This window comes from Geotrypetes seraphini, chromosome 6 (genome assembly GCF_902459505.1).
Source record: "Geotrypetes seraphini chromosome 6, aGeoSer1.1, whole genome shotgun sequence".
NCBI classification, from domain to species: Eukaryota; Metazoa; Chordata; class Amphibia; order Gymnophiona; family Dermophiidae; genus Geotrypetes; species Geotrypetes seraphini.
In genome coordinates this window covers 196,151-224,087 of record NC_047089.1, presented here as the reverse complement: position 1 = coordinate 224,087, position 27,937 = coordinate 196,151, and the positions used below count along the sequence as shown (strand labels likewise).

Genomic DNA, 27,937 nt, shown 5'->3' with positions numbered 1-27,937 from the left:
CATTTCCATCCTCTTTTGGGTGGGAAAAAAGTGTCTCTTATGGAGCGAAAAATACGGTAGGTGAAGAGTATGACTTGGCTATATGAAAATGTGTCTTTAAAAGCTTACTCAAGGTCTCTATTACAACTAATAGGAATGATTATATAGATGGAGTTACAGTATATTATATTTGAAAAATAAATAACAGATGCATGATAAATAGGATGGAGAGATGATACAATAGGAAGGAAAGTGTATATGAGTTGTAACAGAGGTCTCAGGAAACACTATGGGGCTCATTTTCAAAAAATAAAGATGTCCAAAAAATGGCAAAATTCGGGACTTGGACATTTTAATCACCAAAACGTCCAAGTGCTGATTTTCAAAACTAAGTTTTTAGACATCTTGCAGGTATGTTAAGGGAGCGTGTTAGAGGCATGTTTTGGGTGGTATTTGCATGGTCTTAGCCCTTGGACATTAAACTTGCAGGGATAATCAAATATTTTCCAAGACGTTCAGGACATCATTTTGGTGTTTTAAAAACATCTAAGTGCCAAAAAGGTACACAAACTAACCAAATGTCCACTGGAGGGATGAAAGTATGGCCCCCTCACAATCCCCTATTGGTCACTGAACCCCTCCAAACCCCAAAGATGTGAGAGAAACAGTTCAAAGCAGCCTCTATGACAGCTGCAGATATTATGGGATATCCTAGTAGAACACCAAGCAGAGGTCTGAGTAGACTGGTGGGCTGTGTGGTGAACCCTAGAGAGGAGGATCTTGGTCCATAACCCACGCTACCCATTACATTTAGGGTGAAAAGTGTGAGCCCACCAAAATCCACCAAAACCTACTGAACTGCCATAGAGGTGACACCTGAAGTCATAAGAACTATTGGGGTGGTAGACAGGTGTATATGGTAGGTTTTGGGGAGTTTTGGAGGGCTCATTAAACATTAGAAGAGAGTTATAGTGAAATGTGTACCTGGCACCCTTTATGTCAGTGTCTCACAAACTTTTTCTGCTATGGCACACTAAACTTAAGGCCATGTCTACAGGGCCTCTGAGCATGTGCTGACATCGACTGGTGAAGTCACACTCATATTCATGATGTCATCAGGTCAACGTCTGTGTATGCTTAGAGGCCCTGTAGACACGGCCCTGAGCTTGGGGGCCTTCCAAAACTTGGACAAATTGCCAGGTTTTGGAAATCCTTCCATCGCCTGGGGTGGGATTGGGGGTGGAGGGAGCTAGAAAGGAGGAGAGGAGACAGCCTAATCTCTTTCATGGCACATGCAGAATCTCACCGCAGCACACTATTGTGCCATGGCACACTGTTTGCCATATACTGCTTTATGTGAAAGGTTCACAGCAGTGCCCCCTACGGAGCCCCATTGCTCTGGTGGCATGTCTGTGTGGCCAGTCCATTACAATGCTGGCCCTTCCCATGTCCTAATGGGCTTGTTTTGGATGTTTTGCATTAGTACATTTTGATTTTCAAAAATGGCCAAAAAAGATAGACATCCTAAGGGCCAGGACATCTAGATGGGTCATTTTCGAAAGTTGGACGTCTTATGGTTTTGAAATGGACATTTCCCCGCCCTGACTTTTGGACGTCTTCCAGGAGACGTCCAAAGCAGGACTTTGACATCCTCTCAAAATTGGCCCTCAAGGGAAGTGTGTAAGAGATATGACAGAGGTCTCAGGAAATACTACAGGAATTGTGTAACAGATATGACAGAAATTTCAGGAAACACTATGGAAAGTGTGTAAAAGATGTGACATATGACAGAGAATTCAGGAAACACTATGGGAAGTGTGTAAAAGATGTGACATATGACAGAGAATTCAGGAAACACTATAGGAAGTGTGTAAGAAATGTGACAGAGATTTCAGGAAACACTATGGGAAGCATGACAGAGGTCTCAGGAAACACTACAGAAATTGTGTAACAGATATGACAGAAATTTCAGGAAACACTATGGAAAGTGTGTAAAAGATGTGACATATGACAGAGAATTCAGGAAACACTATAGGAAGTGTGCACGAAATGTGACAGAGATTTCAGGAAACACTATGGGAAGCATGACAGAGGTCTCAGCAAACACTACATGAATTGTGTAAGAGATGTGATAGAGATTTCAGGAAACGCTACGGGAAGCGTATAAGAGATGTGACAGAGGTCTCATAAGAACATAAAAATTGCCGCTGCTGGGTCGGACCAGTGGTCCATCGTGCCCAGCAGTCCGCTCACGCGGCGGCCCTCTACAGGAATTGTGTAACAGATGTGAGAGATTTCAGGAAACACTATGGGAAGTGTGTAAGAGATGTGACATATAACAGATTTCTGGAAACACTATAGCAGCGTGTAAGAGATGTGACAGATGTCTCAGGAAACACTACAAGAATTGTGTAACAGATGTGACAGAGATTTCAGGAAACACTACGGGAAGTGTATAAGATGTGACAGAGGTCACAGGAAATGCACTGAAAGGCTTGCAAGATTTCTGGCTTTTCATTTGTTCTTGTGAATGTCTTGATTTTCTATTTCAGGCTCTTTCCTTCAATCTGTAACATTTGCACTGAAATGGAATAAAATTGCCTTTTCCTTTCTGTCTGATGTTATTTATATATCCATTTCTCTTCTTATGGAAAGAATGTTTTTCTGCACTGAAGCCAAACAGACTTGCTCAATTTTCCATGGAGTACACATGAATTAATTTTCATCCTGGCAACCTTTAAATAATTTTTTGTGTTGCAGTGAGAACCTCACCAGTATTCTTAGAGGCCTTCTCTGGTGTGTAGATGGACTTTTTGGGATCTGACAGGTAATTGTGAACCAAACTGGACACTGTCAGAATCAGAATGCTGGGCTCGATTGATCTTGGTTGACTTAGCATGTTTTTTCTTATACGTACTCTTATGCTTTTGTAACTCTGCTGTCTTCAGAGCTCCGAGTGTGAATGATTCCTGCGCTTTCTGCTCTGGGAAGTCTGGTTTCTCATAAAGTCAGAGTCCTGGTTCTTGTACTTTGTGGGTCTTGCTGTGAATCCTGGCACTAGTGTCCTGGGTTACAATCACACCACTATACTCTGGGGTTGGAATCTTGGCAATATTGTACTGTTCACCCACACTCAGAAGATGGAAGTGTGAATATTTGCATAGAAAAATGTGTGACAGATAGGAATTTCTAGGACAATCGACCTGGCAGAGAAGAACAGGAGGTTTGGCACTGGTTCTCAGCTGCTACAGTGCTCAGATCCCAAAGTGCTGAAGGGAGGGAGCTGGGTGTCCTGGTGATGGTGTGTGAGCTTTGCTGTATGGACAGGAGAACGCTTTTGAATCTTGATGCACAGATTCTGCTATGTTGATAGTGGATTTTTGGTGACCTGCAATTTCCGTTGATATATGTGTGACCTCCCTGGAAAATGCCTTTGCAGTAAGAGTCTTTTCCAGGATGTCACTGAGTCCAGCACAAACTGAAGGGGAGGAGTTAGAGGACCCTTTTTCCTGAGGGAAGGGGGAAAGATTATAAAAGACAGGGTGAAAGAAAATTTGAGGCTTTGGTTGTTCCTTTCTCCAGCCATAGCCCAACACTGAGGGAGATTCCTACATAGAGCTTTGGGAGAATTTGTAAATAGTTCAGATCACAGGGAATTGGAATTGACGGGGAAAATCATCTGTAAAAAAACTGACTATTGAAAGGACCAAAGGGTCTACCATTCTTGTTGACTTTAAAGTGAACTGAAAGTGACAAGGGAAAATCTATTGATGGAATCAAATTGTCTGCCTTCACTGAGTGTTTGTCAATAGTTTAAAGACTGTTCCATAATCAGCTTTAATAAAGTTCCAGTTTGGTTCACTTACACCTTGGACTGAGCTGTCATTCTATCGGAAAGGAAAGTGAGAAGTTTGAGTGGGGGTGAGTGAAACCCCGTAGTTGGCCCATCCTCCAGCCTACCGGAGTTATCCGGCCCTGGCCTACACCCAAGCTCGAGTGTGAACTGTGAGTCTGTGAGGGCAAATTGGGAGGAGGTGTAGCATTATATACTAAAGATGACATTAAGGTCACCAGAATCATAGATGTCCAGTACACTGGGGAATCCCTTTGGGTAAATTAAGCCAGAGGGAAGGACAAATGCCTATATCTCGGCGTAATATACAGACCCCCAAGATAACAGGATGACCTAGATATGGAATTAATCGGAGATATAGAGAATATCACCTTGCGTGGGGACACAGTATTGTTGGGTGACTTCAACATGCCTGATGTGGATTGGGAAACGCTTTCCTCTGCTTCCGGCAGCAGCAGGAGGCTATTAAACTCTATGAAGGGTGCAAGACTCAGGCAATTGGTGTTGGAACCAACAAGGGATCAAGCAATACTGCACCTGATACTTACCAATGGAGAAAATGTCTCAGAGGTCTCGGTGGGCGACACATTGGCCTCCAGTGACCACAACATGGTATGGTTCAACCTCAGGAAAGTTTTCACTAAATCTACCACACTGACCAAGATCCTCAAATTCAAGGACACAAACTTCAAAGAAATGGGAGACTTCGTTCACCAGGCGCTACAAAGCCAAGCAGAAACCGATAACGTGGAAGAAACCGCTATGTTAAATCAGTAAGTAAACAGCGAAGGAACAATAAGCCACAGCAGTTCTCTGCGGAGATTTCGGACCTCATCAAGGAGAAGAAAAAAGCATTCATCTCTTACAAACAATCAGGGAAACAGGACTCTAGGGAAGTCTATCTGGCCAAGTCAAAAGCCGTCAAAACAGCAGTAAGGGAGGCCAAATTCCGCATGGAGGAGTCTCTAGCGAAGAACATCCAGAAAGGAGATAAATCCTTCTTCAGGTATATCAGTGACAGAAATAAGAACTCAGGCGGGATAATACGTCTTAGGAAACCAGACGGAAACTATGTAGAAGTGGACTCGGAAAAAGCCCGACTGTTAAATGAATACTTCTGCTCAGTCTTTACCCGCGAGGCGCCGGGACTCAGCCCTCAGCTACAGACAAGGGTTGACGCAGATGACCCGTTTAGTAATTTCGAGTTTACACCCAGCGGTGTCTACTGCGAGCTGTCAAAGCTTATGGTTAACAAGGCAATGGGGCCTGACAACCTACACCCCAGGGTGCCCAGGGAGTTGTGTGATGTCTTGGCGGAACCGCTATCCACGCTCTTCAATCTCTCCCTTAGTATGGGTAACATCCCGTTGGATTGGAAGATGGCTAACATCATTCCACTCCACAAGAAAGGCTCCAAGATGGAGACGGCAAACTACAGACCGGTGAGTCTCACATCGATAGTGTGCAAACTAATGGAAACTCTAATCAAACGCCAATTGGATACGATCCTGAATGAGGAGAATCTACGTGATCCCCGTCAACATGGATTTACTAAGGGGAGATCCTGCCAATCCAACCTGATCAGCTTCTTTGACTGGGTGGCGAGGAAGCTGGATGTTGGGGAGTCCCTGGACATCGTATACCTGGACTTCAGTAAAGCATTCGATAGCGTACCACACAGCAGGTTGCTGAGCAAGATGAGTTCTATAGGATTGGGCGACACATTGACGAAATGGGTTGGGAACTGGCTTGCAGGTAGGCTTCAGAGGGTAGTGGTGAAAGGCACCCCCTCCGAAATGACGGAGGTAATCAGTGGAGTGCCGCAGGGCTCGGTCCTGGGCCCGATCCTATTCAACATCTTTATAAGAGACTAGGCAGAAGGGCAGCGAAGTAAAATAACATTAGTCGCCGATGACGCCACACTAAGCAATGTAGTGGGCAAAAGCACAACAGACATAAATTCAATGTCCGACAACATGATGCACGACCTACTCCTACTGGAGCGCTGGTCTAGGTCCTGGCAACTCAGCTTCAATGCCACAAAATGCAAAGTCATGCACCTGGGCAGCCATAATCCATGCAAGACTTACACCCTTAATGGCGAGATCCTAACAAGAACTGAAGCAGAATGAGACTTAGGGGTGATTGTCAGTGGGAACATGAAGACTGCCAATCAAGTGGAGCAAGCTTCATCCAAGGCAAGGCAAATCATAGGTTGCATACGCAGGAGTTTCATCAGCCGTAAGCCTGAAGTCAATATGCCATTGTATAGATCCATGGTGAGGCCCCACCTGGAATACTGTGTGCAATTCTGGAGGCCGCATTACCGTAAGGATGTGCTGAGACTGGAGTCGGTCCAGAGAATGGCCACCCAGATGGTCTCGGGACTCAAGGATCTCCCGTATGAGGAACGGCTGGATAAGTTGCAGCTGTACTCACTCGAGGAACGCAGAGAGAGGGGTGACCTGATCGAGACATTCAAGTATCTCATGGGCAGCATCGAGGTGGAAGAAGATATCTTCTTTTTGAAGGGTCCCGCGGCAACAAAGGGGCATCCGTGGAAAATTAGGGGCGGGGAACTGCATGGGGACACCAGGAAATTCTTTTTCACTGAAAGGGTGGTTGATCGCTGGAATAGTCTTCCACTTCAGGTTATTGAGGCCAGCAGCATGCCTGATTTTAAGGCCAAATGGGATAGACACGTGGGATCTATTCACAGAGAAAGGTAGGGGAGGGTCATTGGGGTGGGCAGACTAGATGGGCCGTGGCCCTTATCTGCCGTCTATTTCTATGTTTCTATGTTTAAGTTTTCTATTTAATAAAATGTTGCATTATGTTTAGCTGCAGACCTAACTTATCTCATGTTCTAGCTTCTTATGGCTATCTCAGCATAAACGACATGTAACAGAAAGACTGCAGGGCTTAGATAAGTGACCTGCTAGTGTGAGCTTAGCACCAATGATTGTTAAGAAAAGTAACACGTGAAAAGTTTTTCCTAGAATTCAGTTGTATAGCCAGAAGAATGTATAAATATCTCTGTAACGTCCTGTTTTCGGGACTTCTGTAGCCAGCTTGGAGCTCAGGAGTCGCATATGTATGCTAATAAAACCTGTTGCTTTCTTCAAGTCTCTAAGTTTTGTGAATTCCCAAAGTGACCTTTCAACCAGACCCCGAAGAGCTGGCCAGAGCAAACAGAGCGAGCTGTCTGATGGGAGACCAGAACTACATAAAGAAAGAAAATTTTACCTGGTGGGTTTCGTGCATGGACTGTGCCCACACTGGTCCCTCTTTGGACATCCTCAAGCACAGTAAAAAAGTACTGGGTTTGCTCAAAGATGGGGGGCAACACGGTTCCTGCCACAATGCTGATGTTCACCCTGGCATGGACTTGGGCAGACAAACCCCCTCCATCGTGTGCAGATATCAGCAGCTGAATCAGCGAGTTAGCTTTTCCATTCAAGGCCCAGGATAGAGAAATCACTCCTAGAATATGAGGAGAAAGAGAGGAAAGCCAGGTCAGTATAAGGAGCCACTGTCCAAAGGGACAAATCAACACCTGCAGGTCATGCAATGTCAGCACTGCTATCCTTATCTGTTGACCTACATGGCTAGTTCTGGTGCTTTGGCAGGAAGTTCAGCTCACATGCAATGATTATTTGTAAAAGCCAGATCTGTAAACTGAAGAGTGCAGTAAACTAAAGTTACAATCTTGTCCATTAGATGTTTAAGACAACAAGGGCTCCACTTCACACCAAACACCACCAATGGGTCCTTTTGCACTTATCAGGCATTCAATGCAAAAACTACTGCAGGCCCAGGTACAAATCAATAAATAACCAGATCAACTACAGCACACACTCCCACCCAAACCCCTCATACCTAATCCCCCCCTCTCAACTCCCCAATTTGATCTGACTCCTCCTACCCCCTTGCTTTAATCTCATCAACACCCTTAACAGATCTTTATGTTTATTAAAATCTGTATATACAGTCGACTCCACTTAAGTGCACACCCTTCAGACCGGGTCTCCATGTGCACTTAAACGGAGTGTGTGCTTAATAGGAGTGGGGGAGAGGGTAGGGGGAGGCTGTAGTTAAGCTGGCTCAGTTTAAATATGGCGGATGGGCTGCTGGAGCCTAAAGTACAGGAAAGCTAAGCCCTGCAGCTTGAGTGGAAGCAGAGCACTCACTTTCCTAGCTGTCCCAGCACTCACTTTCCCAGCTGTTCCAGCGCTTAAGCCTAGCCATTCCCAGTCAGAACATGATTGCATCTAACCGGAGTGAACGTAACGTGAAAGAATAGAGCAGTGATTCCCAACCCTGTCCTGGAGGAACACCAGGCCATTCGGGTTTTCAGGCTAGCCCTAATGAATATGCATGAGAGAGATTTGCATATGATGGAAGTGATAGGCATGCAAATTTGCTTCATGCATATTCATTAGGGCTAGCCTGAAAACCCAATTGGCCTGATGTTCCTCCAGGACAGGGTTGGGAACCACTGGAATAGAGGTTGGACCTATGACATCAGTGCGCATAAGCGGATTGTGTGCTTATCCGAATTGCAAATATCCGGAGTTTACATCCATTGACTTTAATGTACAAATAACGGGACCGTGGTGGTAGCCTGCAGATAACTGAAGTGGGCGCTTAACCGACATGCACTTAGGTAGAGTCGACTGTACTGCATATATAGCCAAAAAAGGATCGAGCCCACCAAATTCTGGACTAAAATAGACGAAACAATCCAGGAATGCAACCCCCAGGACTTCATTTCACAATGGTGCAAATTGAGCACTAAGACCCTTGATGAGCTAGCCCCATTACAAACCAAAACCAGAACCAACAGACGATCAGACCAATGGTTTGACAACGAACTACTCTTACTCAAAAGACAATGTAGACGACTAGAAAGAAAATGGAGAAAAACTAACCTAGAACATACGAAAACTGCCTGGAAAATACTAAACAAACAATACAAACTACAATTCATGGATAAGAGAAAAGCACATTACACCAATCTAATAGGCACAGAAACCCAAGACACCAAAAAACTGTTTCAAATACTATAAGATCTAACTGACACAAACCCTACCTGACTACTAACAATACAGAACACTTCAAGAACAAAATTACAAATGCCAGAGCTACCCTCAATGGTACCCCAACCCACCTAAAAGAAATCACAATCCCCCCCACAGAAAAAGAATCAACAGCAGCAGACAGAATCTGGTCCCACTTCCCCACTATATAATGGTCCAACCTTAACAAACTCTACAGAAAGTACAGCCACGCTTCCTGTGACCTCAACCACTGCCCACCATATCTCTTAAACCACCAATCGCTTGTAAGAAATTCAATAAGAGTCTATGGTCAACCTCTAATCTCCCCAATCCCTGAATCTGATCACCTTGTAAGCCCTTTCCCCCATATCTATGCCCCAGCCACAAGTTTCCAAGGAAAACGTCCTTCACCCCGTGGCCCTTCTGCACCTCTACCACCCCTAAGATTTACCCTGGTGATCCCTGGTAATCCAGTGAGCTGGTACAGGAAGAGCCCCCTCCAGCTCCAGCAAACAAAAGGACCACCATGACTCCTGATGGTTGTCTTGCAATACTACTGCTATGGGGCATCCTTCCATACAAGAAGTCCCCATGCGTCTACTCCATTTTTCTACCATGCACCAAGACAGATTTAAGGAGGGTTTATGTAAGTGTAACCTGTGAATCTGAAAAAGGCAACTGCTTTGACTGTTGAGGTATTTTTTAAAAATTCCAAGTTAGTGTTGACCTATTTGAACCACTTAAGCTGATTAATTCAAGTTTTAAGTTTATTTAGGACTTGATATAACGCTTTTATAAGCAACACGGTTTCCAATTTATACAAAGCATTAAAAAGCATTAAAAATATATAAAATAGTAGGGAACAAATTCACAGTTATAGTACAGACATAACATGATACATAAGGGTAAGGGGGCTCATTTATAGTCCATACAATGGTACTTAAAATTATTAATGGTAAGGCTCCTTTATATTTATTAAACCTGCTTCACTTTTAGAAATGTACCAGAGGTCTCAGGGATACATCTGGGTTGCATTTCCCAAACCCCTCTAAAGTAAAATATAAAGTTAACATTATTGCATATTAATCCCCCCGTGGACCACTATAAATGCTTTTCCTTATTATGACCGGGATAGCCATGCAAATGATTATTTGCAATTGGAAGAATTGGGATCACCTTAGTTTTCCTTTATGGTGGGCGAGCTTATGTTTAACTTATAAATATGAGAAAATGAATGCTGTCATGCTGGGGCACAATAAGATATTCAAATTCATTTGGGGATCCATTGATGTCTTTTGTAGATTTGCTATAGTTGTCCTTTATCTTTATTTTCCGTTGTTTTTCACCCACACATCCAGGTGGGGGTGGGAGCGGGAGGGGGGTATATCTTTTGTTTTGGTATTATTTCTGATGGTAATGATGGATGGGGAGGAAATTTTTATCTTTAGTATAGATACTGATTGATTATAAGTGCTTGGTTGATTATCATTATTTGTATATAAATTGTATTGCACTTTTTGTTGGCATTAAAAACTAAATAAAGTAAAAAAAAAAAGTTATCTTTTCATCTCATTCTGCTTATCAAGCTCCTGGTTTCTAGAACTGTCTGCTGGCTTTTATTAGCAGTTACCTGACTTTTAGGAAATTTTTAAAGACTTTTTCTGTTTGGTAAGTTTATGTAGAGAACTTCTTTAAATTTAATATATAGTTATGCGAGTCCCAGTCTAGCAGTCATCCTCACCTAAATTAGCCCCTGATAATCAGTGCCAGCACTCGGACATTGTCCGGAACTGAATACTTGGGGCTGATCTAGTCAGTGACGGCAAGTGTTTTAAAAATACTGACATCACCAGCAGAATATCAACTGGACTATGTACAATGAAGACATTCAGCTCTTCTGTAAACTCAATACTAAACTGACGCTCCGTATTTATTGGTCAAGGGAGACTTTTTCTCCGTTTACCTTTCCAGTACTCCTCTTTCTGGGTTTTTTGATGCCAACAAAGATATCGGCAGGGCTCTCCAACCATCTAACACCCTCCTAGTCCATTGTTGCAATATGGGTACATTTAACGCATATAAAGACTGCACATCAACTGCCAACTTAAATCCCAAATATTTAAAAGCTCCATCTGCCCATTTCAATGGAAAACAAGACCCCCCCCAAAGCTGCTTAACCTCCTCCAAGGAAGGAATTGCCTCCGATTTATCCAAATTGAGCTTCAAACCTGCATAGGCCCCATATTCCTTAAAGGCCTCTAAAAGATCTGCAAGCGAACCCTGAGGGTTTACTAAATGGACCAACAAGTCATCTGGAAAAGCCAACTTAAACCCAGTAGAGCCCATCGATAACCCCTTAATGGTCTGCATATCGTAAATGTCTCTTATCGAAGGGATCCAATGTTAATACATATAGCAATAGGGACAATGGGAAGCCTTGTCTAGTCCCTCTTTCTATGGGAAACAATTCTGAGTCCCTATCATTAACAAAGATCTTTGCATGAGGGGAAGCATATAAAGTCCTTATGCCCGACACAAAAAATCCCTCCAAACCATAAGCCTACAAGGTAGCATAAAGGAAATCCCATCATACTCTGTCAAATGTTTTGTCAGCATCAAAACTGACCAAAAGAGACTGGACCTGCAACCGCTTCCTCTGTTTTAATGATGGAAGGATTTTCCTCAAATTCTTTGCTGTTGTTCTGCCTTGCACAAAGCCCACTTGTGCCTCATGAAGTAATCTGGGGAGCACCTTTGTCATTCTATTCGCCAACACCACAGCCAGCAGTTTTACCTCTGACAATAGAAGAAAAGGTTACAAATAAGAGAGATTTGCCTGATGAATGGCATTCCTGGGGAGGTTCTCAAAAGTTCATAGAAATCAGTCCAATGTTAGACAAAATAATCTCATATAAGTGCCAGTGGGATGTCAGACCACCCTCTGAGCAACGTAGCTCACAAGGGTTTAGTTCTTCATTCTTCCCGAGGGCACACTTTCTATCCTCATATTATATTAGTTCTTATCAAAACTTATCACAGCTTCATTAAATAATTCCATAAGTTAATTTCATAGTGAGTTTCAAAATATAACAAAAAGTAAAAAATAATAAAAAAATATTAAATAAAAAGGGTTGGAGTTAGTTTGGAGGCAACCCGGGTAATCCGGAAATGACATCATGATGAGGAAGTATTTCAGTGCACTGTTAGAACGCCACGGCCATCTTAGGAGAACCGACGGCTTTAGGAGTGATGTAGAAAGTTGTGTAGGTGAGAAAGGACTCTGCAACGATTGGTTCTTTGGTGGGGTTATTGGGTTTTTAATGATAGTGTTTTAATGATAGTTTGTGCTCTCTTTTCAGCTTCCCCATTACCTTGATAAAGAAAGTGAAACGCTTTGGTTGAGAGGATTTACATCGACGGCTGAAAAGCAAAGTTATTAAATCAAATGATGAAATTATATATTGAAATCAATTTATGAAACTCACTTATGAAATTAACTTATGGAATTATTTAATGAAGCTGTGATAAGTTTTGATAAGAACTAATATAATATGAGGATAGAAAGTGTGCCCTCGGGAAGAATGAGGAACTAAACCCTTGTGAGCTACATTGCTCAGAGGATGGTCTGACATCCCACTGGCACTTATATGAGATTATTTTGTCTAACATTGACTGATTTCTATGAACTTTTGAGAATATTGCCAAAAGAAAAGATGTAGAAAAGCAGAGAAGATGGTTCCTGGGGAGGAGCATAGAAAAAGACAAGAGAGGAGAAGTATTGAGGAGCTAAAGAATGAATACAATAAGAGGAGTTTGAACTGTATGTGGAAGTGGATAGGGAGCCAGTGAAGTGACTTGAGGAGAGGGGTGATGTGAGCATAGTGACTCTGGTGGAATATCAGTCATGCAGCAGCACTCTGAATGGATTGAAGGGGAGAGAAGCCAAAGAACCCCATCGGGACCCTCCTATAGGCAAACCCAATGTAGTTGGAAAGGCAAGGCCCACCCCCCACCCCCTAAGCCCTGAAGTAGGCTGTGGTGAATCCTGCTGCTGAGAAACAGCAGCAGAAGAAAAGACCAGCTGGGGCAACATGGCTGCCATTCCTGATGCCTCTGAGCTGAGAGAAGAAGAAGCAGCTTTGGTGGCCCCAGGAGGGACAGACAGAGTTAGCAGACTATTTTAACTTGCTCTATAAAGGAATAGCTCTTAAAGAAATACGTTGACTACAACTAATTCAAAACACCTCAATTAAGATTATAACGAATAGGAAAAAATTGGATCATGTGACACCTCTTCTTAAAGAAGCTCATTGGCTTCCAATTGTTCACAGAATCTCCTACAAAATAGCAATATTAACATTCAATATATTAACAACCAAAGCTCCATCATTTTTAGAAAGGTACATTATTCCATATATTCCTACTAGAAGTTTGAGATCAGAGGTCAAAAACCTTCTAGTAATTCCATCACTTAGTATAATAAATACAAGACAAGATACGATCTTTGCAGTTACAGCGCCCAGAATATGGAATTCCTTACCATCATTTATTAAGGAAGAAAAATCACTAAGTAAATTTAAAGGACTGTTAAAATGCTGGTTGTACAAGGATGCTTTTGAGACCTAGTTACTGGAGTCTATTGATCCCATTCATTGCTTAAACTCATTAGTCCTCTGTCTTAGGCTCTGAGAAATTGAATTTTTTTAAAAAAAGTTCTTAACTTTCTATTATACTTTTATCAATACTTTTAAAGTTTCTTACCCTCCGTTTGTATTTTCCTTGTATGTATCCTTTACTATACTTATTGTAGTTCTCCCTACTTCCCTTATGTATTGGTATGTCAGGTACGTTTGTGTTGGTTTTAGTTAATAATTAAGACCCTGTTTTAAATTGTAAATCGCTTTGAATTAATGATATTGTGATACATCAAAATTTTAATAAAACTTGAAACTTCTAATATGACTGCTCTTGCAGATTCTGCAGCAACTGCTCACAAGCCTGCCCTACCGAAGCCTGGGGCTCTGGCATCTCCATGAACCTCTGCTCTCTATGTTTTTAACAAGACTAGTTGAGCCTTTTTTATTCAACAATAGCTTTATGCCCTGCACCAGGGAATAAATTTAAGCCAGGCAAAGACAATAAGAATTTGTTTTTTAATTATGCCTGGGAGCTACAGTGGAGACAAGGAGGATTATACCCAATCAGACAGAGTGAGCAAGGGTGTTTGGGGAAAGCCACAAGCCTCATCTAGTAGAGTGCGACTGGGGACTGTGGAGCCAAGTTCCGCACTTGGCTAGATCCAATCCAGGAACCAGATACACTGGGTGTGGTCATTAGGTTCAACCAAGCTATATGTCTGCAGCAGAACAGGGAGCTAGGCCAGGAAGCAGGAGCACCAGACAGCACAACTCACTATGTGCTGAGGTAGAGAAAATACTTCTTTCCAGGAAGTACCACCAGCTAATACTGGCAAGGTCACTGATAAAGCTCCACTGATAAAGCTCAGCGTTTCTCTTTCTCCATCTGCTGTTAAGAGCAGATAACAACCACTTGTGCAGAACAGTGTAGCTAGATGCTAAGGAAAGCACAGTTACTTACCGTAACAGGTGTTATCCAGGGACAGCAGGCAGATATTCTCTACATGTGGGTAACGTCATTCACGGAGCCGTGTCGCGGACAGCTTTTCAAGCAAACTTGATTGAAGATCTCAAGTTTGCTAGTACTGCCCATGCATGCGTGCCTTCCTGCTCCACTAGAGGGCACATTCCCTCCTCGTGGTCTTCAGTTCAGATAGCTAGTAAAAGAAGCCAACCTCGGGGAGGTAGGTGGGTTGCGAGAATATCTGCCTGCTGTCCCTGGATAACACCTGTTACGGTAAGTAACTGTGCTTTATCCAAGGACAAGCAGGCAGCATATTCTCTACATGTGGGTGACCTCCAAGCTAACCAAAAGGGATGGAGGGAAAGTTGGCAATTTAGGAAAACAGATTACGCAAGACCGACTGGCCAAACTGGCCGTTGCGCCTGGAAAAGGCATCCAAACAGTAGTGAGAGGTGAAGGTATGAACCGAAGACCAAGTGGCAGCCTTGCAGATCTCCTCAATAGGCGTGGACCTGAGGAAAGCGACAGATGCTGCCATACTCGCATACTTTATGCCCCGTGACCCGACCTTGCAGCGAGAGACCAGTCTGAGCGTAGTAGAAGGAAATACAAGCTGCCAATCAGTTGGATAAGGTGCGCTTGGAAACAGGATGGCCCAATCGATTAGGATCAAAAGAGATGAAAAGTTGAGGCGCTGTCCGATGAGACTTGGTGCGTCGCAGGTAAAAGGCCAATGTCCTCACAGTCAAGAGTGTGAAGCGCCACCTCGCCAGGATGTGAGTGGGGCTTCGGGAAAAACACCAGAAGAACAATGGACTGGTTAAGGTGGAAATCCGAAACCACCTTAAGCAAGAACTTAGGATGAGTGTGTAGGACCACCTTGTCATGATGAAATACAGTAAAAGGCGGATCCGCAACCAAAGCTTGCAACTCACTGACTCTGCGGGCAGACGTGAGAGCAACTAAGAATACCACTTTCCAAGTGAGGAACTTCAAAGGAGTCTTGGCAATGGGCTCAAATGGAGGTTTCATCTATTGAGCCAGAACCAAATTCAGATCCCAAACCACCGGAGGGGGCTTGAGCAGAGGATGAACATTGAAAAGGCCTTTCATAAAGCGAGAAACCACCGGATGGACAGAGAGCGGTTTCCCATCAAGCGGCTGATGAAAGGCAGCAATCGCACTGAGGTGGACTCAAATAGATGTCGATTTGAGGCCAGACCGAGACAAGTTGAATAGATAATCCAGCACCGAAGACAAGGAGGCCGAGGGTAGATCCATGCGGTGATCAGCACACCACGCCGCACATTTGGTCCATTTCTGAGAATAGCATAGGCGAGTGGAACTCTTCCTAGAGGCCTTGAGAACATCCCTCACCGACTGTGAGAAACCGAAGGAGGGAGGCACGTGGAGAGGAACCAAGCTGTCAAGTGGAGCGACTGCAGATTGAGATGTAACAGCAAACCCCAACTCTGAGACAGCAGAGAAGGAAAAACAGGCAGTAGCACAGGTTCCCTGACACTCAGTTGAAGGAGCAGGGAGAATCACGGTTGCCGGGGCCACCGAAGAGCTATCAAGATCATGGTGGCGCGGACCGACTTGAGATGCACCAGCGTCCTGAGAATCAGAGGAAAGGGAGGGAACGCATAGAGGAACCTGTCCGTCCAATCAAGAAGGAAAGTATCCGCCTCGAGATGATCCGGGGAGTAGATCCTCGAGCAGAAACAAGGCAACTTGTGATTGAGGGGTGAAGCGAACAGATCTATCTGTGGAGTCCCCCACTGAAGAAACACCTGTCGCAGGGTGTGAGAATGGAGCGACCACTCGTGCGGCTAAAGCAGACGGCTCAACCTGTCGGCCAGACAATTCCGCTCACCCTGGATATACACCGCCCGAAATAAGATGTTGTGGCGCAGCACCCACTGCCAAAGATGAAGGGCTTCCTTGCAAAGCGAGAGGGAACCCGTACCCCCTTGCTTGTTCACATAATACATCGCCACCTGGTTGTCCGGACGCACCAGGACAACAGAATCCTGCAGCAAATGACGAAAAGCCATCACGGCATTGAAAATGGCCCGGAGCTCCAGCAGGTTGATGTGGCAGCGCCTGTCCGCACTTGACCAAAGACCCTGAGTCCAAAGGCCGTTGAGATGCGCTCCCCAAGCGTACGCCGAGGAGTCCATTGTCAGATAAGGGATACAGATAAGGGTAGATATATAAGAACATAAGAACATAAGAAATGCCTCTGCTGGGTCAGACCCGAGGTCCATCGTGCCCAGCAGTCCGCTCACGCGGCGGCCCAACAGGTCCAGGACCTGTGCAGTAATCTTCTATCTATACCCCTCTATCCCCATTTCCAGTAGAAATTTGTCCAATCCTTTCTTGAACCCCAGTACCGTACTCTGCCCTATAACGTCCTCTGGAAGCGCATTCCAGGTGTTCACCACACGTTGGGTAAAGAAGAACTTCCTAGCATTTGTTTTGAATCTGTCCCCTTTCAACTTTTCCGAATGCCCTCTTGTTCTCTTATTTTTCGAAAGTTCGAAGAATCTGTCCCTCTCTACTCTCTCTATGCCCTTCATGATCTTGTAAGTCTCTATCATATCCCCTCTAAGTCTCCTCTTCTCCAGGGAAAAGAGACCCAGCTTCTCCAATCTCTCCGAATATGACAGGTTTTCCATACCTATTATCAGACGTGTTGCTCTCCTTTGAACCCTCTCGACTAATGCCATATCCTTCTTAAGATACGGCGACCAATATTGGACGCAGTACTCCAAATGCGGGCGCACCATCGCCCGATACAACGGCAGGATAACTTCTTTCGTTCTGGCTGTAATACCCTTTTTGATTATACCAAGCATTCTATTCGCTCTCTTAGCGGCCGCTGCACACTGTACCGACGGCTTCATTGTCATGTCCACCATTACCCCCAAGTCCCTTTCCTGGGTACTCTTATTCAATAACATCCCTCCCATTGTATAGTTGTACCTCGAGTTTCTGCTCCCCACATGTAATACTTTACATTTTTCAATGTTGAACTTCATCTGCCATTTCGCCGCCCATTCTTCTAATTTGTTCAAGTCCCTTTGCAACTTTTCGCAGTCCTCTGTAGTCCGAGCTCCATTAAATAGTTTGGTGTCGTCCGCAAATTTTATTATCTCGCACTTCGTTCCTGTTTCTAGATCATTTATGAAGATATTAAATAGCAGCGGCCCGAGCACCGAGCCCTGCGGGACACCACTCGTGACCCTCCTCCAGTCGGAGTAGTGACCCTTCACTCCTACCCTTTGTTTTCTACCCTCCAACCATTTTCTGATCCATCTATGTACGTCTCCTTCCACCCCATGGTTCTTCAGTTTCCGGAGTAGACGTTCATGGGGCACCTTGTCAAAGGCTTTTTGGAAATCTAGATATATGATGTCTATGGGGTCTCCTTTGTCCATCCGTTTGTTGATCCCTTCGAAGAAGTGCAATAAATTCGTTAGGCACGATCTTCCCTTGCAGAAACCATGCTGGCTGGTTATCAGAAGTTCATTTTTTTCAAAATGTTGATCGATGTTTTCTTTTATCAGTGCTTCTGCCATTTTCCCTGGAACCGAAGTCAGGCTCACCGGCCTGTAGTTTCCCGGGTCACCTCTTGATCCCTTTTTAAAGATGGGCGTAACGTTGGCTATCTTCCAATCTTCCGGGATCTCGCCTGTTTTCAGGGATAAGTTGCAAATTTGCTGCAGTAGTTCCGCTATCTCCTCCTTTAATTCCTTCAGAACCCTTGGATGTATGCCATCCGGACCCGGGGATTTGTCAGTTTTTAGTTTTTCTATCTGCCTACGAACGTCCTCAAGGCTCACTTCTATGGATGTTAATTTTTCTGCCTGACTTCCGTTGAAGAATTGCTCAGGTTCCGGTATGTTGGACGTGTTTTCGTTTGTAAATACAGACGAGAAGAACATGTTAAGTCTTTCTGCCACTACCTTCTCCTCCTTCACCACTCCCTTCCTGTCTCCGTCGTCCAGCGGTCCCACTTCCTCTCTAGCCGGCTGCTTCCCCTTAACATATCTGAAGAATGGTTTGAAATTTCTTGCTTCCCTGGCTAGCCTCTCTTCATACTCTCTTTTGGCTTTCCGAACCTCACGGTGACATTCTTTTTGATGCTTCTTGTGCTCTTTCCAGCTCCCCTCAAATACCATCGAAACTCAGATGTCGGCATGGAACACATCTCTGATTAACCTCCTTGATAAATTTTCACCGTTAAAAATTAAATCACTCTCCTTTAGTCACAAAAACAATCCATGGTACAATTCAGAACTAAAATTAATTAAACAACAAGTGCGTTCCCTAGAAAGAAAATGGAGAAAGAATAAAACAACTGAGAATCTTCAAATATATAGAGATCAGGTTTCATATTATAAAATAAAGATTAATTCAGTAAAAAAACATTTTTATTCTAAAAAAATCGAAAAAGCAAAAAACACGTCGATGCTATATAAAATCTTAAAATCAATGGACCCAAGAAACAATAAAACCAATTCTATACAAAATTCCACTTTAACAGCTCAAGAATTAGCAGACGCATTTACCCAAAAAATAAACAAAATCCGAAACACATTTTCTCATTCTACACCCTCTGTTTTAAATAACTTAGACTCTCCTTCCATATTAATTCCAACATCAAAATGTTCTAATTTCAAAGTTCCATCTCTTCAAGAAATTCTATCCTTATTTCAGCATATGAATCTAAAAAGTTCTCAATTCGATTTGATTCCCCCATTCTACCTTAAAAAATATTTTTCACATTTTGGACCATTTATACTATCTCTTATTCAGAACAGTTTGCTTACATCTTCTGTCCCTTCACATTGGAAAATGGCTTCCATTACACCTATCATCAAAGATCATAAAACTAGTATAAATGAAGCTTCAAATTTCCGGCCGATCGCTAATATACCATTCATAGCAAAATTAACAGAAAAGTTAATCTATAATCAGCTCTCCGATTTCATAGAGAAAACAAATGTATTACACCCGAACCAAACTGGTTTTAGAAGATTTCATAATACAGAATACTCTTTAATAGGACTGACCACCAATATTCAATATTATTTAGACCACCACAGATCTGTTATTCTTTTCTCCCTTGATATTTCGGCAGCTTTCGATACCATTGATCATGATTTACTCTTAATAAGACTTGAGGAAATAGGAATAAATGATCAAGTACTACAATGGTTCAAATCTTACCTCTCAAATAGAACTTCAATAGTTAGATTTAACAATGAAAATTCGAACTCATTTACCACTTCTTTCGGTATACCTCAAGGTTCAATACTTTCACCCTTATTATTCAATATCTTTTTATCTCCGTTACTAGAAATCAGTCAGGCCTTAGGTTTCATACCATTCTCTTACGCCGATGACATACAACTAATACACCCCTTGGATCCTGGAAATTATTCAGAAATCTTAGACATAAATCAAAAATTGGAAAAAATTCAAAATTGGTTGGATACAAATAAACTTGCATTAAATATTAATAAAACTAAATCCATTCTGTTTACATGGAAAAAAGAAATAACTCTTAGTAATCCTTTTTATCTTAAGCAAATTCAAATTGAATTGGTTCCCTCAGTTAAAATCCTTGGAATAGTACTTGACGCGAATCTGTCATACCACGATCATATTTCTCTTATAATTAAAACCTGTTTCTTTAAACTTCGTCAAATCAGATCAATCTCTAAATTCCTTACTACTTCATCTCTGAAAATTTTAATCCATTCTTTTATAATATCAAAACTCGATTACTGTAACGCTTTATTTCTAAATATAACAAATAAGGAGAAACGGAGATTACAGATTATACAGAACACTGCAGTAAAATTAATCTATAACGCAAAAAAGTACGACCATGTCTCACCTCTTTTGAAGGATGCGCATTGGCTACCTATTGGCCATAGGATCACGTTTAAAATAATATTTCTTATTTTTAAAACTTTAGCTTTTAACGAACCGCAATTCATATCAAAGTTATTAATCCCATACAAACCAAAACGATCATTAAGATCATCGGAACAGAGTCTCCTTTCAGTTCCATCTTTAAAGGTTATCGGAACCAGAAGACTAGACATTTTTACAGTTATGGGCCCTCAGTGGTGGAATATGTTACCACAGTATATCCGTTCCGAACCTGATTCTGTTAAATTCAAATCTCTTTTAAAGACTTATTTATTTAATGATGCCTATGATTTTTAACACAATTTCTGAATTCTTTTTTATATTGTGCTCTGGTTTTTTTACAATACCTTCCCTATTGTTCTTTCCTTTTTTTTAACAACACCCCATTATTGTAACTTTTCCCCCTTTTCCTTAATTCATGTATGTATCGTTTATATCTTGTATTTTTGAACTATTTTGTAAGTTTCTTATATTAAAATTGTATTATGTACATCGCCTAGAACTTATAATAGGCGATTCATCAAAAACCGAATAAACTTGAAACTTGAAACTTGAATGATTTTTTCTTATTGCCTATCGCTTCCTTCACTGTTTTGGTTATCCACGCCGGGTCTTTTGTTCGATTCTTTTTACACCCCTTCCTGAATCTGGGGATATACAGATTTTGCGCCTCGCTCACCATGTCCCTGAAGAAGGACCAGGCATGATTTACCGTTAACCATGTTTTGGAAGTGTTCCTAAGTTTCTTCCTTACCAATTCCCTCATTGCTTCGTAGTTTCCTTTCCTGAAGTTAAAAGTTGTCGCAATGGATCTCTTGCCTTTTGACACTCCTACCTCAACCTTGAACTTGATCATATTATGATCGCTGTTTCCCAACGGTCCCACTACTTCTACTTCCTTTGCAGGTCCCCTTAACCCATTTAGGATTAGATCCAGAGTGGCATTTCCTCTCGTCGGTTCTCTAACAAGCTGTTCCATGAAACAATCCTGTGTAGCTTCCAGGAATTTTGTTTCCCTAGCGCATTTCGAGCTTCCAAGCCTCCAGTCTATCCCAGGGTAGTTGAAGTCTCCCATAATAACCGTGTTGCCGCTTTTGCATTCACGCTTCATCTCGGCTTCCATTTCCTCATCGATATCTCTGGTTTGCCCCGGTGGGCGATAAAACAGGCCCATCTTTATTTCAGGCCCTTTCCTTCCCGGTATTTTAACCCATAGAGATTCCGGCTTGCTGGCCGTCTCTGCTGTGTCCATTTGTGTGGATTGTATGCCTTCTTTTATGTATAGGGCTATTCCACCTCCTTTTTGTCCTGTTCTGTCCTGGCGATAGAGCTTGTATCCCGGTAGTGCTGTATCCCATTTGCTTTCCTCATTCCACCATGTTTCAGAGATTCCAATGATGTCGATGTCTTCTGCGTTGGCCAAGGCTTCTAGTTCCCCCATTTTGTTTCTTAGGCTCCTTGCATTAGCATATATGCACTTTAGATCCTGGTATTTTGCTGTCCTCCTTTCCTTTCCCTGTGCTTCGGTCCATATTTTCTTCTCTTTTGCTGCAGACATTGTAACCACTTCTTCTGGGTTAGTCGACTCCTGTAGTTTGTCCCTTGTTCCTTCCCAGCCATTTTTCCCCTCGGTATCTTCACAGGATACCGTCTTCCGAATCGTCGACCCTTTGTCAACTGTCGGCTTTCCCCTTCTTCTTAGTTTAAAGCCTGTTCTATTCCTCTCTTGACGTTGTTTGCTAGGAGTCTAGTTCCTGCTGCGCTCAGGTGCAGTCCATCTTTCCTGTATAGCTTGCTCTTGCCCCAGAACGCCGTCCAGTTCCTCACGAAGTGGAATCCTTCTTCCTCACACCATCTCCTCATCCACGTATTTATTGATTGTAGTTCCTCCTGCCTTTTCACATCTGCCCTCGGTACTGGTAGGATCTCAGAGAACACTATCTTCTGGGTTCTCATCTTCAGCTTCCTTCCCAGAATCTTGAATTGTTCTAACAGCGTGCTTCTTTTGTAGTCTCTCCTGCTGACATCGTTCGTCCCGATGTGGATCACTACAGCGGTCTCTTCTGTCTCCGCCCCTTCCAGGATAATTTCAATTTTGTCCCCGATGTCCTTGGTTCTTGCTCCCGGAAGGCAGGTCACCAGTCGGTCCTCTCTCCCTCCTGCTATGTGGCTGTCCACATGCCTAAGGATCGAGTCTCCCACTAGGATCGCTGACTTTCCTCTCTTCAATTTTCGCTTCGGTCTCAGGTCAATGTCCTCAATGTACTTCACTCTTTCTTCATTTGGGCCTCGACTAGCCAAAATCTCCCCCTCTTGCGATAGCCCTCTGTGGGTGTCATCCTTGGGGTAATCTTCTTCTTGCTCTCCCTTGCATGTTGGTATCCGTGTAGCTTCTTCTTTCATCTGAAGTTCGTTCTCTTCCACCTTCGTCCTGTATGCCTCTTCAATGAATCTCTCGAGTTCCCTGACTTCCTCCTCAATGTGTCTCTCCGTGGTGTGAAATCCTTCTAGCTCCTGAATCTTGTCCTCTAGTCGCTTGACCTCCTTCTTCAAGCTTTTCAGTTCCTGACACCGACTGCATACATACGACTGTCTCCCCGAGGGGAGATAGTCGTACATATGACAGTCTGTGCAGAACACTGGAAAGCTCATCTTCTGGCTTCCTTCTGCTTCCATTGTTGTTCCTTCTTTAAGATATCAGTTGAGATTACTTGTGACTTGTGCCCGCTTTGTGTCCTTTCTCTCTCCCTATCTGCTGTTGGTGTCCTCCCTGACTCTCTCTTTGTGCTGGTGCCCTCTCTTTCTTTCACTAACTGTCTCTGGTGTCCTCTCGCTCACTGCCTGTTGGTGGTGTCTTCTCTGTCTCTTCTCTCTCTGTGTTGGTGCTCTGTGCTGGTGTCTCTCTCTCTCTCTCTACCTGCTGCTGGGGTCCTCTCTCTCTCTACCAGCCGCTGGTGTCCTCTCTCTCACTCTCTCCCTCTGCCTGCTTGTTATACTTGTGTGAACGGCTTGGCCCTTTGTGTCTGTCTCTTTCTTACCTTCTGTGCTTTCCTTCTGTACTTGTCGCTTCTTTACCTTCTGTCTTACTCCGTTGCCTTGTCCCTTCTCAAAGGCCCTTCGCAAAGGCGCTCTCGCTAAGGGGGAGTCCGACGCTGCCTCTGACGCGGTGGGGGTGGGCGGAGCGTACTCTCGCCGCTTCCCCGAGTCCTGTGCTTCTTCCTGCCTCCTTCCCCTGCGCAGAACTCTGTGTCTCCGACTATCCCTCTCTGTCCGGCTACCAGAGCACGCTGCCTTCTTCTCCTTTGCTCTGGCAACCCATAAGAGTATGGAAAGAGTATAGATAAAAACAAGGGGGCTATAGGGCTAAATCAAGATAATATGACAGGTCATGGACCTGATGGGCTGCCACAGGTGCGGACTGCTGGGCACGATGGACCTCTGGTCTGACCCAGTGGAGGCAAATTCTTATGTACTTATGTTCTTATGCGGGGGTACGAGAAAGAGCAAACCTCTGGACAGATTGGTAGAGTTGGCCCATCAACAGAGCGAGCTTTTCAAGGAGGGAGTCACCGCAATGTGCTGAGAAGCGGGATCCCGATCCTGCCGCCATTGAGACGCCAGAGTCCACTGAGGAACCCGAAGATGCAACCGGGCGAACGGCGTGATGTGAACGGTGGAGGCCATGTGCCCCAGGAGAATCATCATCTGCTTAGCCGAGACCGAATCCCGCTGAGCCACCAACTGACTCAGCTGCAGAAGAACAGCCTGCTGAGGCGGCGGCAGAAATGACCGGAGGCGGAGCATGTTGAGCACGGCCCCGATAAACTGCAGGGACTGAGAGGGGCACAACTGAGACTTGGGGAAGTTGATCTCGAACCCCAGACGCTGAAGGAAGATAATAGTCTGACGGGTCGCTGAGGTAACCCCCTCCCTTGACGGGGCCTTGATAAGCCAATCGTCAAGGTACTGGAAAACCTAAAGGCCCTGCGACTGCAGGGCCGCCGCAACCACCACGAGGCACTTTGTGAAGACCCATGGAGACGAAGCAAGCCCGAATGGAAGGACTCGATACTGCAAGTAGAGACTTCCCACCTGAAAGCGGAGAAACCGCCGAGAAGCTGGATGTATTGGGATGTGAGTGTAGGCTTCTTTCAGGTCCAGGGAACACAACCAGTCCACCTCGTCCATCAAAGGATACAAAATGGGAAGCGAAAGCATGTGGAACCTCTCCCGAACCAGGAACTTATTCAGTGTCCGCAGATCCAGGATGGGACGAAAGTCCCCAGTCTTTTGGGGACCAGGAAGTACCGAGAATACACCCCGGAGCCCTGTTGGCCCAGGGGTACCTCTTCCACAGCCCGCAGGCGAAGGAGGGCCTGCGCTTCCAAAAGAAGCAGAGGAAGCTGCATCCCGTCAGGAAGAGACTCCCCGGGAGGTCTGTCCGGAGGCAAAGCCCAGAAGTTACCCTTCCCGAATGACGGAGAGGACCCAAGAGTGCTCTCCACCCAACGATGATAAAAGGCGCGGAGACATCCCCGATGGGTAAAAGGGGAATTCCCAAGGCGGAAGGGACCAGCCCCCTCCCGCCGGGCCAGTCAAAAGGACGGCTGCTGCTTAGGTGCAGTGGGGGTCTGTGGCTTAGGGGGAGCCCTCTGCTGCTGCAGCCGACGAGGCGGAGGGCGAGAAAACACCAGCGTAGACTTCTGTGGATACCACCGGGGAGGCAGCCGGTAGGTCTTGGGCGGAGCGTGTTTCGCCTTGGCCTGAACCAGGGAAGAGCATTCGTGTTCGGAGAGGCGCTTCGTGACAGCCTCGATGGAATCATCGAACAACTCATTTCCCAGACATGGAAGATTGGACAACCTGTCCTGCAGGTTCGGGTCCATATTGACAATGCGGAGCCACGCCAATCGAAAGAACGAGGAGGCGTCGACGAGAGCTTGCGCCTCGATGTCCCCGGAGGGGAGGACCGGGAGGCATGGACCATCGAGGTCCGAGGACGGTGCCCCGGAGAACCCCGGCCCGAAGACAAGCCTCGGGAAAACAAGTCCGGGTCCCTCGAGATAGGCTCCTCCTGGATCGGGGAATCCAACCGGACCGGCGACCTCAACAGACTCGGATTGGACAGAGTGAGGTCCGAGGTCTTAAAGGAGCTAGTAGTGCATCGGGGGGGGGGGGGGAGTCCTGTGGATGCTTCGCAAGGCGCCTCGACCGGTGCCTTGACCGAGGTCGGCCCGAGAGAGAAACGTGCCTCGATGGAAGAGGCGAGGAATCAGACGAGGACAGACGCCGAGATCGACATGCCTTGCCTCGAGAAACCTCGACGCGATGCTGAGGCCAGTCCACAGCGCGCGAGGTCGAGGCTGGAGCAAGCTGAGCCAACGCCGAGGAGATGATAGCCTTCAGTACCTACTCAACTATCGGCACCTTGATCATATTCGGCCGGGCAGGTGCAGCAGTGCGTTCCACCGAGGGCGACCTCGAGGATGAGTATTAACGTATGGTGGAAGCACACTTGGAGGATGGTCTCGTCGAGGACTCCGAGGAGGCTTTTTCGGTAGCTGAGCTGAACCTGAAGGAGGAAGAGGGGACTTACCCGGAGCCAAGGTCTTCGAGGCTGAGGCTGCCGAGGCCTTCGAGGTCGAGGGAGACTTGCCCGGGGCGAGGTCTTCGAGGCTGACGTTGAGACCGAGGTCGAGGCCGAGACCGGAGTCGAAGCAAGAGCGGCTTCCATAGCAAAAAGCTCTGCAATCCTGGCCATACACCGCCGAAGAGCCTGAGATTGAAGCATGGCGCAGCGAGGACAGGAATCCGTCAGGTGATCAGCACCCAGACACAGGATACACCAGCGGTGCGGGTCAGTGATGGAGATAACCCGCCCGCACTGAGAGCACTTCTTAAACCCGATGAGAGGCCGGGACATAAGTTTAGACGTCCGCAGCCACTCAAGGTCAAGCGGCCACGGCGAACCAGGAGCTCCTGGTCGCCGAACCGAAAAACAAAACCGAAAATTAAGGAAAAGGAAACAATTAACAATGTGCACAGCGTTAGAAACAGCCGTATGAAAACAAGAAAGCCGCGGTATTAGAAAGGCACTTAGAAATCGCAGAGAAGAGAGACAGGGCTTTCTGGATCCACGGAAAACTAAGAACTGAAGATCATGAGGAGGGGATGCGCCCTCTAGTGGAGCAGGAAGGCACGCATGCGTGGGCAGTACTAGCAAACTTGAGATCTTCAATCAAGTTTGCTTGAAAAGCTGTCCGCGACGGGGCTCCGTGGATGACGTCACCCACATGTTGAGAATATGCTGCCTGCTTGTCCTGGGATAATGTATTTTACTGGCATGGAGGAGTAGGCCCTAATGGTTGGTTCAGTGAGCTGAGACCCCGGAGAATTGGGTTCAATTCCCATTGCAGCTCTGTGTGACCCTGGGCAAGTCACTTAACCCTCCACCTGTCTATAATATATAAACCATTTTGATTGTAGCTACAGAAAGATGGTATATCAAATCCCAAAGAGAACAATAAAGCCAGTAAGAAGGTGCATGATCTACTTTCCCAGTGCTGAAGGCCTTGCTCTGGCTGCCTGTTCAGCAGAGATTTGAATTTAAGATCTTGAATCTTCTCTAGGAAATGGTGCCATCGTATTCTGCTGAATCGGAATGCCACCTATTGCCCCTAGTAGGGACTTACCCTGGGCCCAGGCAATCCCACTTGGCAGTTCCTAGCAGTGTGAGCTATAATGGAAACCAGAAAGTGAGCTCAGTGCAATTCTTCAACAGGCTCTGCTCTTTGGAAATATAAGCTGCCCAAGGAATTGCTTCCTTTTTGAAAGATTTGCAGATCCTGGTTTTTGTAGCAGTTTATGAATGTGGATGGCATGTATAGATGTTATCTGTTATTTTAATTTCATGTTTTTGAATGTTACTCTAAAGTACTTTGCAGCTTTACTGGGAAAAGTGGTCAATATTATAAATAAACAGACAAAAGTCTTCTCACATGACATTAATAAGCACTCTTATCCTTCTCAGACCTGCTCCGTTCTCCTTGTGTGCACTAATACGATACATCCCTTCCCTCTGCTTGCATGCACAATGTAGGAGAACAAATCTCCCCGACCCTAAAAAAGGAAGGGTGAGGGGAAGAGACAGCTCGAGCCAACCCACTTCCCCTTCTTTCCTTCTCTTGCTTGCACAGAACACATTATCTTACCTGTTTCTTTGTTTAAAGTGAAAAGTGGAGGGTTATTCCCAGAGACAATTCGATAGGTCACTTTGCCGTTGAGGCCTTCATCCTTGTCATATGCCGTTACTGTGATGACTGACGTCCCAGGCATGCTTTGTGTGCTGAGACTGACTGCATACTCCACAGGATAAAACACAGGGCAATTGTCATTTATGTCATCCAGAAACACTTTTACATAGGCCATGGAGTTCAGTCCTCCCTGCAGAGAAAATGAATCCTGGAGTCAGTCACTCAGATGGAAGTGTTCCCTG

General features: G+C 44.9%; 1 protein-coding gene across 2 annotated transcripts in view; it reads right to left on the bottom strand.

Annotated features, from left to right (window-relative positions):
• DCHS1 (dachsous cadherin-related 1) overlaps positions 1-27,937 on the bottom strand; it is a 309,730-nt gene that overhangs the window by 102,823 nt on the left and 178,970 nt on the right. For both annotated transcript variants that reach the window (XM_033949396.1, XM_033949395.1), the window contains exons 4-5: positions 27,654-27,885; positions 7,079-7,315 (exon numbers count right to left, since the gene is read on the bottom strand). In XM_033949396.1, the coding sequence (XP_033805287.1) occupies positions 7,079-7,315; positions 27,654-27,885 (469 nt within the window). The remainder of the gene's footprint in view (positions 1-7,078; positions 7,316-27,653; positions 27,886-27,937) is intronic.